General features: G+C 46.4%; 1 protein-coding gene across 4 annotated transcripts in view; it reads right to left on the bottom strand.

Annotated features, from left to right (window-relative positions):
* Positions 1-522: 522 nt before the first annotated feature.
* Positions 523-13,528, bottom strand: part of srpk1b (SRSF protein kinase 1b) — a 37,559-nt gene continuing 24,553 nt past the window's right edge. For 2 of the 4 annotated variants that reach the window (XM_083772326.1, XM_083772329.1), the window contains 8 exons: positions 11,418-11,550; positions 8,783-8,958; positions 6,953-7,255; positions 5,869-5,960; positions 5,275-5,382; positions 3,551-3,620; positions 2,553-2,645; positions 523-712 (listed from right to left, as the gene is read on the bottom strand). In XM_083772326.1, the coding sequence (XP_083628452.1) occupies positions 528-712; positions 2,553-2,645; positions 3,551-3,620; positions 5,275-5,382; positions 5,869-5,960; positions 6,953-7,255; positions 8,783-8,958; positions 11,418-11,550 (1,160 nt within the window). In that variant the 3' untranslated portion in view covers positions 523-527. The remainder of the gene's footprint in view (positions 713-2,552; positions 2,646-3,550; positions 3,621-5,274; positions 5,383-5,868; positions 5,961-6,952; positions 7,256-8,782; positions 8,959-11,417; positions 11,551-13,528) is intronic. The other 2 variants (XM_083772327.1, XM_083772328.1) reach the window with 2 other exon arrangements.

Below are 13,528 nucleotides of genomic sequence, written 5' to 3'. Positions count from 1 at the left end.
TTCATGTGTTTGGGGATGCAAATCCATCCCAGAATGCACTCTGTTCCTATACCCGCAGAAGGAGGAGTAGAAATCGCCTCATTTCAGCGCTTTTGAGCAACTTAACCCATTTTGTGCGGGAACCCGTTTTGGTGTTAGCATCATGTTATGCTTTAGCTATTGAAAAATAGCAGATCTACATCATAGCGTGCCACTCGGTGGCGCGCTATGAGCTTGTAGGTCTGCTATTTTTTTTAAACCGAAGAACGACTGCTTTTTCAGAAAACTGTCAGGATGTAGAAGACATTTTTATAATCTGATCTCAGGTCAGAATGGGTTAAGGCAAGTGGATGGAAGGAGAACTCGGGTGCCGTCTCTATTCATATATATACTCTAAGGGTGGTAGGTGGTATTGGTGTGACAGTGGGGGGGGGGGGGGGGGTGGTACGTGGGGGGGGGGGGGGGGGGTACAGTACAACCTGAGGGAGGGAGGGGGGGAGGGGGGGTACGTGGGGGGGGGGGAGGGGTACAGTGCGTTGTGTGTGTTTCTAGGAGCCCAGCCAGGGGTGGTTGAGGCACTGCGCGGCCGTAGCCCTCCTCTCGGACACCAGGTCCAACATGGGCAGCAGGAAGGTGCTGAAGCACGCCGCCTCCTCGCGCGCCCACTCGTACTTCTCCGTCAGGACGTCGGCAAGGCCCCACGGCTTCAGCTTGGTGATGTGTCGCAGCTCGCCTGCAGGGCGGCGGCAGAGAGGAGGGAAACAACAACAGGTGACTCTTCTGACTCGGTCGGTCACATCATTATTAAGCCATTCTGACCTGAAAAACCTCATGTTTCTGTTTCAGTGGTGCTCAATATTTCATGTCAGGGACCCCCAAAAATTATATGTAATTGGCTACCGACCCCCCATCTGAAAATTATGTTGTTACCGCCCAAAATGGGCGGGAACCCCTTTTGGTATTAGCATCATGTTATGCTTTAGCTATTGAAAAATAGCAGATCTACAAGCTCATAGCTTGTAGGTCTGCTTTTTTTTATCGAAGAACAACTGACATAGAAACATAGCTTTTTCAGAAAACTGTCAGGATGTAGAAGACATTTTTAGAATCTGATCTCAGGTCAGAATGGGTTAAGACATGTAAATCCCTACACTCCTTCAAAAGGGCTCTCGAAGGGCACCTATACGGACGGCTGCAATTCCAAACTGGCCCCCGCTAAATCTGAATCCCCCCCCCTTCACTTTTCTTTTCTTTTTTACCTCCTTTATGATGATTTCCTGTATATTTGTACGATGAATTCATTTGTATGATGAATTGAAAATGGTGGACCCTGTTGTAAACAAGTGTCCACAGTCTTTGTATTGAGTTGAAATGTACTGTAATTCAGCAAAATGTTAATAAATACTTCAATGAATTTCCATAATCATGTAAAGCAACGTTGGGTACTTGGGAAAGAAAGTGCTCTATAAATCTGAGATATTATTATTATTATTATTGTTGTGAAGGAGGAATGCCAACAGAGTTAAATATCCATCTAGTTCTGACATCACTGGCCTGTGATGTCATAATACACCACTGGGGGGCAGTATAGTAAAGCAGCGGCCTGAAGGACCCACACATTGTTATGGATTTAAACCCCTTTTGGTGTTTTAATCATCATCATGTTATACTTTAGCCATTGAAAAATAGCAGATCTACAAGCTCGTAGCGCGGCACCGAGTGCCGCTTGTAGATCTGCTATTTTTTCAGAGCCAACTCAAATCTTTGCTCCTGGGGGGGGGGGGGTCCTCCCTGGAACAACAATTTCAGATGGGGGTCGGTGGCCAATTACATGGGGTTAATGGGGGTCCTTGACATGAAAAACTTTGAGCACCACTGACATAGAAACATAGGTTTTAACCCTGTGAGCACCACTGACATAGAAACATAGGGTTTTAACCCTGTGAGCACCACTGACATAGAAACATAGGGTTTTAACCCTGTGAGCACCACTGACATAGAAACATAGGGTTTTAACCCTGTGAGCACCACTGACATAGAAACATAGGGTTTTAACCCTGTGAGCACCACTGACATAGAAACATAGGTTTTAACCCTGTCATGTTAGCATGTTCTAACTTCAGTCAACTTTAGTCAGATGCTTGGCTGGGAAGAACAACCTTTTCCAATATGGATAGCAGGGGAACAGGCGATGGTCGAAAAGTGGGGGGTGAAATGTCGCCCGAAAAAATAAACAATAATTCATCTTTTCGGGCGATTGGGCGATGTGTCGGCCGATGCTCGCCCGCTGTTAACCCATTTTGGGCCGGAACCCGTTTTGGTGTTAGCATTATGTTATGCTTTAGCTATTGAAAAATAGCAGATCTACAAGCTCATAGTGCCACCGAGTGGCGTGCTTGTAGGTCTGCTATTTTTGAAAAATCGAAGAACAACTGACATAGAAATATAGCTTTTTCAGAAAACTGTCAGGATGTAGAAGACATTAAAAACGTGCTCTGAGAGAGAGAGAGAGAGAGAGAGAGAGAGAGAGAGAGAGAGAGAGAGAGAGAGAGAGAGAGAGAGAGAGAAAGTACCTTTCTTGGTGAAGAACTCTTTGGAGTATTTCCCTGATAAGATCAGCTTCCTTGGAACTTTACCCAGCAGCTCAATGATCAGCGCTATGTGGTCTAGACGGAGAAACACACAATGACAACAATACAACTATTTAGCACAGTGGTTCCCAAAGTGGGGTCTGGGGACCCCCAGGGGTACCTGAGGGAGTACACATTTGTACACTCTCTGAGTTAAATTAACATTGATTTTACATTGAGTTTTAATTGGGGGTCCCAGAGATAGAAATGTCATTAAATGGGGGGTCCGTAGACTAATGCATGTCAAACTGGGGGGTCCTTGAAATTAAATGGTTTGCAGGGACATTACATGGCTTCTTCTTTTATTGGGGTCCCTGGCATATCTTTTCAAAAAGGGGGGGGGGGGGGGGGGGGTCCGCCGGCTATTTAGTGTCAAGTTGGGGGTCCTTGACATGAAATAGTTTGGGAACCACTGATTTAGCAAACATCTGGAGTTACACGAGAATACAACTATTTAGCATCCATCTGCAATGGAACATGGATGACACCGGCACAGGGCAGGACTCACCCTCCCAAGGGCCCCCGGGCTAGTGGTGTGTTTGGCACTGTGACACCACCACACCCGCTCAGTGCCGGACTCACCCTCCCAAGGGCCCCCGGGCTAGACACATTTTCAGGGCGCCCCTGGGCTGTGCGGTGCATTTCGGACGCGCGGCTAAGCCACGCGGCCGGGAAAAGATTGCCGTATTTTGTTTTAATTTTGCTGTAATTTGGGGTACCCAGCCCCCCCCACCCAGCCCCCCAAAAAGGGAAAGAGACACACACACACACACACACACACACACACACACACACACACACACACACACACACACACACACACACACACACACACACACACACACACACACACACACACACACACACACACACACACACACACACACACACACACACACACACACACACACACACACACACACACACACACACACACACACCTTCATCTCTACAGTAGTCCTCTCCAGAATGGGGCTCAAACAGATAGTCTCCTGTCGCCAGTTCAAAAGCCTGAGGAGAGAAAACAGAAATGCGTGTAAACCACCAGCTGGAAGGAAGTGGTACTGCATGGCCTCCGACACACTAGCAGCCCCGCCCCCTGTCATGACGACGCCAGGGCCCAGGAAATAGTTCCCAATGCACTTTTCCCTCATAGACTTTTCAAAAAGTATTTATTTAAAGACCTTTTAAGCGTTGTACGAAGCCAACTCGAGTCGTGAGACAAATCGTGACAACAAACACGTAGACGTCTTTAACCCATTCTGACCTGAGATCAGATTATAAAAAAACGTCTACATCCTGACGGTTTTCTGAAAAAGCTATGTTTCTATGTCAGTGGTTCTTCAATTTTTCAAAAATAGCAGACCTACAAGCTCATAGCGCGCCACTTGGTGGCGCGCCATGAGCTTGTAGATCTGCTATTTTTTCAAAAATCTCGACGCCAGATTTTTTCAAATGGTCTCGACGCCAGCGGGCGCTGCTGGTCTCGACCGTGAAATCGTCGCGCGAGTGCTTGTTTGTGCACGGGGGCGGGGCCGCGGGGGCGACAAGAGCTATCTTCAGCCATCTTCTTTTCTCGGCGGTACGCGTGGGGGGGCACACGGACCCCCCGCTGACCGTCTGAAAGGGCTTCAAGGCTTTCAATCAAGAAACAATTCGTGTTGGGAATCTGGGATTTACGGTTTTAGTAAATTAGAGGTTATAGGTTAGGTTTAGGGGTTAGAGCAGGGGTCCTCAACTAGAAATGATGAAGGTCCACAATTTATTTTTGAATAAGACCGAGGTCCGGTCCCATGCGCGGCGTCCTTCGGAGAGCGGGGCTCTATGCCCGTTTAGTATGGTCAAGCCAAGCTTATACAAATCAGATCCCCTTCCACCCAACCAATAATGGGGTGCAGAGTGCAGGCCCGGAGTGGAACTCCAAATCAGGCCGGGAGTTATACGCCCTGGCAGGCCACACTGCGCGCGCGCATAGCGCGCGCCAGAATTTTGGAGGCCCTTGGGGGACATTTTGGGGGCCTTTGCAGCAATTTCACATGAGAAATGTACCATCTGATGTTATTTATATTATTAACTTTAAAAAAAAAAAAAAAAAAGAAAAAAACTTTTTTTTTTTTTTTTTTTTGTGGTCCGCAAAGAGGTGGTCCGCGGTCCGGTCGCGGACCGCGGTCCGCCATTTGAGTACCCCTGGGTTAGAGTTTTGTCTGATTTATAGGGTACAGTGCACCTGTGTGTGGTAAATGGTGCATTTATATAGTGCCTTTATCCAAGGCGCTTTACATATATTGTGCATTACATTAAATGGTAAATGGTGCATTTATATAGCGCCTTTATCCAATGTGCTTTACATAGATTGTGCATTTCATTCACTCATTCAAACACATTCACACATACATTCATACACCGATTGCGGTAGAAGCCATGCAAGGCACCAACCAGCACATTAGGAGCAATGTGGGGTTCAGTGTCTTGCCCAAGGACACTTCCACATGTAGACATGCTCTACCTCCTGAGCCACATTCACACACCGATGGCGGCGGACACCATGCAAGGCACCAACCTGCACATCAGGAGCAATCAGGGGTTCAGCTTCTTGCGTGCGTGCGTGCGTGTGTGCGTGCGTGGGTGTGTGTGCGCGTGTGTGTGCGCGTGCATGCGTGCGTACCATGCACGCCGTGCTCCAGATGTCGGCGGGCGTGCTGTAACCGGCGCCCATCAGGACCTCCAGAGAACGATACTGTCGAGTCTGGATGTCGTCTGTAAAGTGCTTGTGCTGATTGGAGGACCAGACAAGGGGGGAGGGGGGGGGGAGCGACCAATCACACCACACAGGGGAGGGGGAGCGACCAATCAGACCACACAGGGGAGGGGGAGCGACCAATCAGACCAGTGTTCATTCTAAGACGGCAACATTTTGATATAGTTCTATAGGCATCAGTCATATTTCAGTCATCTAAAAAAGTTATAGTCTAGTTTTATAGTCGACTAAATATCAAGATTTTAGTCAACTAAATCTAACAGTTGTTTTGATTGTTATGAGAGATTATATTATATTGGCAGGCCTTGAAAGGGTGGCCCATTTTAACCTTTGGTTGCGTGCTGAAAATAGCCGATCTACAAGCTCACAAAGTAATCGGAGCTTGTGATTCGGTACTTTAATATCTGTAAAAAACTGAAAAATGATCACAAAGCATTGGACCCAGTCACATATGGGCTCCCAGATGGGGGTCCCTGACCCCCCCCCCCCCCCTTTACTCACCACCCAGCAGGCGTTGCCCAGGTCAGCAATCTTGACCTGCAGTTTGTCAGCATTGAGAGGATCCAGGGGATGCACCAATAGGCTGCCTGAATCTGACAGACAAACAGACAGACAGACAGGCAGTCTTTTTTTTTATTGACAATTCCAAATTCAGTGACAATAGAATTGTGTTCAATTCCCCCAAATCAATAGCAGTGAACAACATCCACCCCCCCCCCCCCCCTTCCTGGTCACTCACCAACAGTGTTGCTTGTGGCAGGACATTTTGATTTTAGTTTTAGTCTCTTGAATAGCTTCCATTAAGTTTTAGTCACATTTTAGTCACCTGGAATGTTTTAGTGTTAGTCTAGTTTCAGTCGACTAAATGTCATAAGATTTGATCTACAGTTGATTTAGTGGACTAGAATGCATTTTGGTGGTCCGATCTACAAGCTCACAACGCGTCGCAGCATGCATCCAAGTGTAAAATGACTTGTACTGGATCTCTTGTCCACTAGGTCCCTTCCTAACATTTTAGTCTAGTTTCGTTTTGTTGACAAAACAGTATATTTAGTCTCAGTTTTAGTCATCATAGCTTAGTTTTCATTTAGTGTTTTCGTCAGTGAAAAAAAGGTAGTGGACGAACATTTTTCGTCTTAGTTTTAGTCAACCCTGCTCACCTGGCCGAACGGTTTGCGGAGCGGTCTTGATATCGGAAGGTCGCTATAGTTCGTATCCCCGGACCGGCACGTTAAAATGACCACAGCTGAAGTGCCCTTGGACAAGGCATTGAACCCCTACCATGAAATGTTCTATGAGCAGGGCCTGGCTGTAAACAAGTTCTTGAGCTTAGTCCAGTTACCCTGGGTAAACATAGTACCTTTCCTTTCCTTAGTCCAGTTACCCTGGGTAAACATAGTACCTTTCCTTTCCTTAGTCCAGTTACCCTGGGTAAACATAGTACCTTTCCTTTCCTTAGTCCAGTTACCCTGGGTAAACATAGTACCTTTCCTTTCCTTAGTCCAGTTACCCTGGGTAAACATAGTACCTTTCCTTTCCTTAGTCCAGTTACCCTGGGTAAACATGGTACCTTTCCTTTCCTTACCACTGGGCCTCTCCTGGTCTTCAGCACCTCCCCTTGTCCTCTGCTGGTCTTCAGCACCTCCCCTGGTCCTCTGCTGGTCTTCAGCACCTCCTCTGGTCCTCTCCTGGTCTTCAGCACCTCCTCTGGTCCCATCTGCATCCATGTCCATGGCCTCCTCCTCCTTGGTCTTCTCCTTCTCCCCAGGACCTCGGCTGACGGAGTGGACACACTGAGGAGGAGGAGGAGGATGGTGGTCCTCGGGGTCCGGGTCGGGTATTCCGTTGCAGGTGGTCTGACGGTCTGTGGCGCTGCCCGGGACTAAACCTGTTAAAGTGGCAACCGGACAAGTAGGCATGTAACGATCCTATATCGATATATATATATATCCCCACGATATGTATCGTAGGCATGTAACGATATATGGTATATTGATACATATCCCCACGATATGTATCGATTTTCAAAATAAAAAAATATCTTTTGTTTGTTTTTGGGTTTTTTTGGGGGGGGGGGGGGGGGGGGGGGTGGGGCTAGTGGGTGATATGAAATGTGAGCTGTAATCATATTCCATCATATTCACGTGCTTTTGGAGAGAAATGAGACAGACTCCAGGCAGTCACTTTCAGTAGTAGAGGCCTGCAGAGGGGAGCTGTGTGTGTCTGTGACACAGGTGATGGTCGTTATTGATGCTCATTAATACATCAAGGAAGGCAATTATGTTTCTGCACTGTCAAATAGGTATACATATAAAATGCCATCAAAGAAATGTTAACTCGAGCTAGGTTTAAACATGAAAGCATGTTTACAGTTGTTGCACAGAAATTAAGTCATTTTAAGTAATGCTATACTTTTGCAATGTAGTTAAATAAAGATTGTGAAAAAAGCTTGGGTGGAAGATTTTTCGGGCATTTGTCTGGAAAATAATTGTGTTGAAAATATTGTGAAAAATCGTATCGTGAACCTCATATCGTGATACGTATAGTATCGTGAGTTGAGTGTAGCCCAAACATTTAGACTCTCGTAGAGGTTTTTTTTTCGATTCTGACTTTCTTTCTTTCTACGAGAGTCTAAAAGAGTGACACCCAAATATGGTCGAGGGATTAACGTTTGTGCCTCAAAATCACTCTTACAGTACCTTGTACAAATGCAAAATCTGAGCTGCTTTTTCGTTTGCCCCACTTGTCTGGTGGGTGTACGGCACCAATTAAACACCAATGTTTGATCCACTCTGTCCATACTCTGTCTCGGAATCTGGCGCGGCCAATGTTCTGTTGCGCATTTACCGCATTTACAATGGAGGATTCCGAGGCAGAGTGGATCAAAATACCTTTTTTATTGAAAACTACGGTCCTACGGTGTTTAAACCGGACAAGTGGGGCAAACAAAAAAGCAGCTTAGATTTTGCATTTGTACAAGGTAAGAGTGATTTAGAGGCGTTGCTCCCTCGACCATATTTGGGTGTCACTATTTTTAGACTCCCGTAGAGAGATTCGTCAGAATCGGAAAAAAACCCTCTACGAGAGTGACTCTAAATGTTTGGGCTAAGTTGAGTGTATCGTTACATGCCTACGGACAAGTCAAGTCATCCAATTAACCGTGAATTAACCCATTTTTGTGTTAGCACTATGTTATGCTTTAGCTATTGAAAAATAGCAGATCTACAAGCTCATAGCGCGCCACCGAGTGGCACGCTACGAGCTTGTAGGTCTGCTATTTTTGAAAAATCGAAGAACGACTGACATGGAAACATGGCTTTTTCAGAAAACTGTCAGGATGTAGAAGACAATTTTAGAATCTGATCTCAGGTCAGAATGGGTAAAAAACCTGTCCTAACGGAAACAGCGTCATTACTCTGTGGAGCGTCCTGGTGGTCTCCCCCCTGCAGGTTGGCATTGTGCTGGTCCTCTGTGTCCCTCTGGGGGGTGGTGGTGGGGGTCCCGGGGCCAGGGGCCCCCTGTGTGGTGGTCCCACTCCCAGCCTGGCTCTCCTCCTCCTCCTCCTCCTCCTGGCCTCCTCCCGGTGGTCTGCTGCAAGGTCATTATAGTGATTATAAAATAAAACAAAGAAAATATTTGTGTTAAAGGAGAATTCCATACTAAAAGGCTTTCTTACCTTTCTTTGTAGTTGTTACGTCCCCACCAAAGAGGTCCAGGTGTTATTTTGTGCAAAAGCTCCTTATTGGCTATTTCCCCTACCATAAGCCCTAAATGAATTGCATTGAATGGGAATTGAATGGGGCTATGGGGTGTTGTGCTAATTCGCTTATTTCCATCGCTAAAAATTATAATTTCTTTGTATATATCCTCTCTTCATAATGTAAATAATATCCCAAGCGGCACACTTTACTACTTCTTTCGATGGAAATAAGAGAACTAGCACAACACCCCATAGCCCCATTCAATTCCCATTCAATGCAATGCAATTCATTGAGGGCTTATGGTAGGGGAAATAGCCAATAAGGAGTTTTTGAGACGTAACAACTACAAAGAAAGGTAAGAAAGCATTCTAGCATGGAATTCTCCTTGAACTGCAACCACATAAAGACTAGATAAAAACGATAACTAAACTTAAACGGTGTTTACAACTAAAACTAACTGAAATGATAAGACAAAATAATGCCGTTAGGTTTTTTTCCTTTTTGTCAATTTATTTATCAGCTTAATCTGTAACTGAATATTCTTTTTTTTAGATGCTATCTTTTCTTGAGTTTTTATTACACTATACTTTGGCAATCCTGCTTATCCGTCTTATTAAATGGTAAATGGTGCATTTATATAGCGCCTTTATCCAAGGCGCTTTACAGAGATTGTGCATTACATTCACCCATTCACAGTTCACACACACACTCATACACCGATGGCAGCGGAAACCATGCAAGGCACCAACTAGCACATCGGGAGCAATTAGGGGTTCAGTGTCTTGCTCAAGGACACTTCGACAGTAACTCTGGGGGAGCCCGGGTTCGAACTTGTAAATGGTAAATGGTGCATTTATATAGCGCCTTTATCCAAGGCGCTTTACAGAGATTGTGCATTACATTCACCCATTCATACACCGATGGCAGCGGAAACCATGCAAGGCACCAACTAGCACATCAAGAGCAATTAGGGGTTCAGTGTCTTGCTCAAGGACACTTCGACAGTAACTCTGGGGGAGCCCGGGTTCGAACTGGCGAACCTTACGGTTGCCATCCAGGCACTCTACCCCTGAGCCACCGCCACCAACCTTACAGTTACCATCCAGGCACTCTACCCCTGAGCCACCGCCACCAACCTTACAGTTACCATCCAGGCACTCTACCCCTGAGCCACCGCCACCAACCTTACAGTTACCATCCAGGCACTCTACCCCTGAGCCACCGCCACCAACCTTACAGTTACCATCCAGGCACTCTACCCCTGAGCCACCGCCGCCCCTGTTTCTGGTGCCCTCTACTGGTGCCCTATAGTCATATACTGGTGCTCATGGCCACGTAGGTGGGCACATAGGTAGCCACATACATAGGTGTACACGGACATTGCTGGTTGTAGGAGTGGTTGCACCACTCAAAAAAAAAAAAAAAACTATCCTAACCTCGGTCTGCTGGGCGAGACGTGGTTACAGTAAACTATCCTAACCTCGGTCTGCTGGGCGAGACGTGGTTACAGTTAACTATCCTAACCTCGGTCTGCTGGGCGAGACGTGGCCGTTACAGTAAACTATCCTAACCTTGGTCTAGTGGGGGAGACGTGGTTACAGTTAACTATCCTAACCTCGGTCTGCTGGGCGAGACGTGGTTACAGTTAACTATCCTAACCTTGGTCTAGTGGGGGAGACGTGGTTACAGTAAACTATCCTAACCTTGGTCTAGTGGGGGAGACGTGGTTACAGTTACAGTAAACTATCCTAACCTTGGTCTAGTGGGGGAGACGTGGTTACAGTTACAGTAAACTATCCTAACCTTGGTCTAGTGGGGGAGACGTGGTTACAGTTACAGTAAACTATCCTAACCTTGGTCTAGTGGGGGAGACGTGGTTACAGTTACAGTAAACTATCCTAACCTTGGTCTAGTGGGGGAGACGTGGTTACAGTAAACTATCCTAACCTTGGTCTGCTAGGGGAGACGTGGTTACAGTAAACTATCCTAACCTTGGTCTAGTGGGGGAGACGTGGTTACAGTAAACTATCCTAACCTTGGTCTAGTGGGGGAGACGTGGTTACAGTAAACTATCCTAACCTTGGTCTAGTGGGGGAGACGTGGTTACAGTTAACTATCCTAACCTTGGTCTAGTGGGGGAGACGTGGTTACAGTTACAGTAAACTATCCTAACCTTGGTCTAGTGGGGGAGACGTGGTTACAGTTAACTATCCTAACCTTGGTCTAGTGGGGGAGACGTGGTTACAGTAAACTATCCTAACCTTGGTCTAGTGGGGGAGACGTGGTTACAGTAAACTATCCTAACCTTGGTCTAGTGGGGGAGACGTGGTTACAGTAAACTATCCTAACCTTGGTCTACTGGGCGAGACGTGGCCGTTACAGTTCACCTCCATCCGGCTGTCCTCCGACACCTCCTCCTCCTCCTTCTCCTCCGTGTTCTCCTTCTGTTGTGGTCGTTCCTCCAGCCTCTGCTGGGGAGGGTCTGTCGTGGAAATTAAGACATAAACATTTAATAATACTCCGTTATAAAGAGTATCTCCTCTAAAGTCACAGTCTGATATTATCTCCATCTGTCACACTCCTGTGTGGTGCTGGTTGGTTTACGATGTCACTGTCCCATTTGTTGTACTGGCTCAAAGTCTGGAGGCTACTGTATGTTGGGGGTTTGGTTGTTGTGGGAGTGAGCTATAAAGGCTGTCGCCTTTTTGTGACTCTGGGAGTCAGATTGGGGTTTCCATACATGAACAGGTCATGTAAGTCTTGTCTCCTACTCGAGTAAAATCCTTCATAACTCTGAATTCTTGTGTTGCCTCATTATCATTATTATGAATTGTCCTTTTGAGCATGTGTCCCACTTTAGAGGGGGGGGGCATGGTTGTACATATAGGGATATGTCATCGTTACAAATTTAAGTCAACGATTAACACTCTGAGTGTTGATTTCGTCGACTAAAACCAAGACGAAAAATGTCCGTCGACTACCTTTTTTCACTGACGAAAACTAAATGGAAACTACATGAAAACTAAGCTATGATGACAAAAAACTAAGACTAAATATACTGACAGTTTCGTCAACAAATAAAAACTAGACTAAAATGTTAGGAAGCGACTAGTGGACTAGAGATCCAGTATAAGTCATTTTACACTTGGTTGCATGCTGAAAATAGCAGATCTACAAGTTCAAGATAAAACTAGTGTTGACTAATCAATACAAGTGGCTCTTATTTTGATAGGGCAGTTTCTGCACAGGAAGTCCGTTTGACTTGTAAACAAGCTACGATGGATGAGCTGTCAAAGTACTGAGTCGCTAAACCACGTTAGCGACCATGTTTACAATATGAAAACGGTCACTTGGACAAAGTAGGTCACACACCGCTGGAATTAAACATGGAACCTGCAGGCAGCATTAGGTGAGTAATTCACTGTATATGTGTTGGACGTTCGTGGTTGTGCAAAATGATAAACGGACAGCTGCTGCTAGTGCTGCTTAACCGTTTCAGTTCATACGACGCATGAGGCCATCATAAGGATTCCGAAAAATTAGTGCCTACGACGTCTGTGGACGTCCTAGTGACACGGGGCGAGATAAGAATATTCAGAATTTTTCCTATTTTTTTTGGGGCATTTCGCTTTTCGCTTTCTGTACGCCAACGCTCTGTGCAACTATTAGCTTGTCATTGACTCCCATGTTAGCGCGGCGGAAAGAATGACTCGTATCTCCTAATCCAAGGCGCTCTCCGTGGTGATGAATGGATCGATATGCTGGCGCTTCATTTCTGCTCCTCATCCGTCTCTCCCGCAAAATATGAACGCTTTTTGGAGCGTAAAAAAATAAATTAAGATGATCGGGGATGTGAGGTCACTTTGTAAAGTCAACTTTTTTAGGAAAGTGTTTCCGGTTCATGGCTTTCAGAGTAAAAGCGATCAGACAACTCTGGCACCCCGGAGCTTCTATTTTGATGCACTTCCGGCACTAAATGTGTTTAACGACGACACCGTCTGTGACTAGGTGTACTAGTGTAGCTTTGCATCTGTTGCATCTGCCCGTGTGAAAGCAGCATAACGTCGTGGATACGAACGTCTGTAACCCCCCCCCCCCCCCCCCCCTCTCACTCTTTTTTTTTTTTTTTATCCCACGATTTTGTAACCCATTTTGGGGGACAAGGGGAGAGCAACGGACTTGAACTCATGCTTCCTTCATGCCTGAGTGTCCAAGTTGCTCCTTCACACCTGACAGGGGGGAGTTTCCCTGGTTGGACGTAGCGCGTGGAAGGAACACGTTATTCCAACCAGTTCCTTTCGCCTCCATCAGGCGCCCCGGCTGGCCAGGGTGAGGCAGTTTAGTGACCAGGATTACTGCATGTTTTTTGTGAGGGTACCTACCCTAGGGGACACGGGGAGAACATGTGAGGGTACCTACCCTAGGGGACACGGGGAGAACATGTGAGGGTACCTACCCTA

Source organism: Protomyctophum parallelum, assembly GCF_964188405.1.
Source record: "Protomyctophum parallelum genome assembly, chromosome: 8".
In the NCBI taxonomy this organism is placed as follows: Eukaryota; Metazoa; Chordata; class Actinopteri; order Myctophiformes; family Myctophidae; genus Protomyctophum; species Protomyctophum parallelum.
Note: the sequence above shows the minus strand (reverse complement) of the source record. Positions and strands in the feature narration are given on the sequence as shown.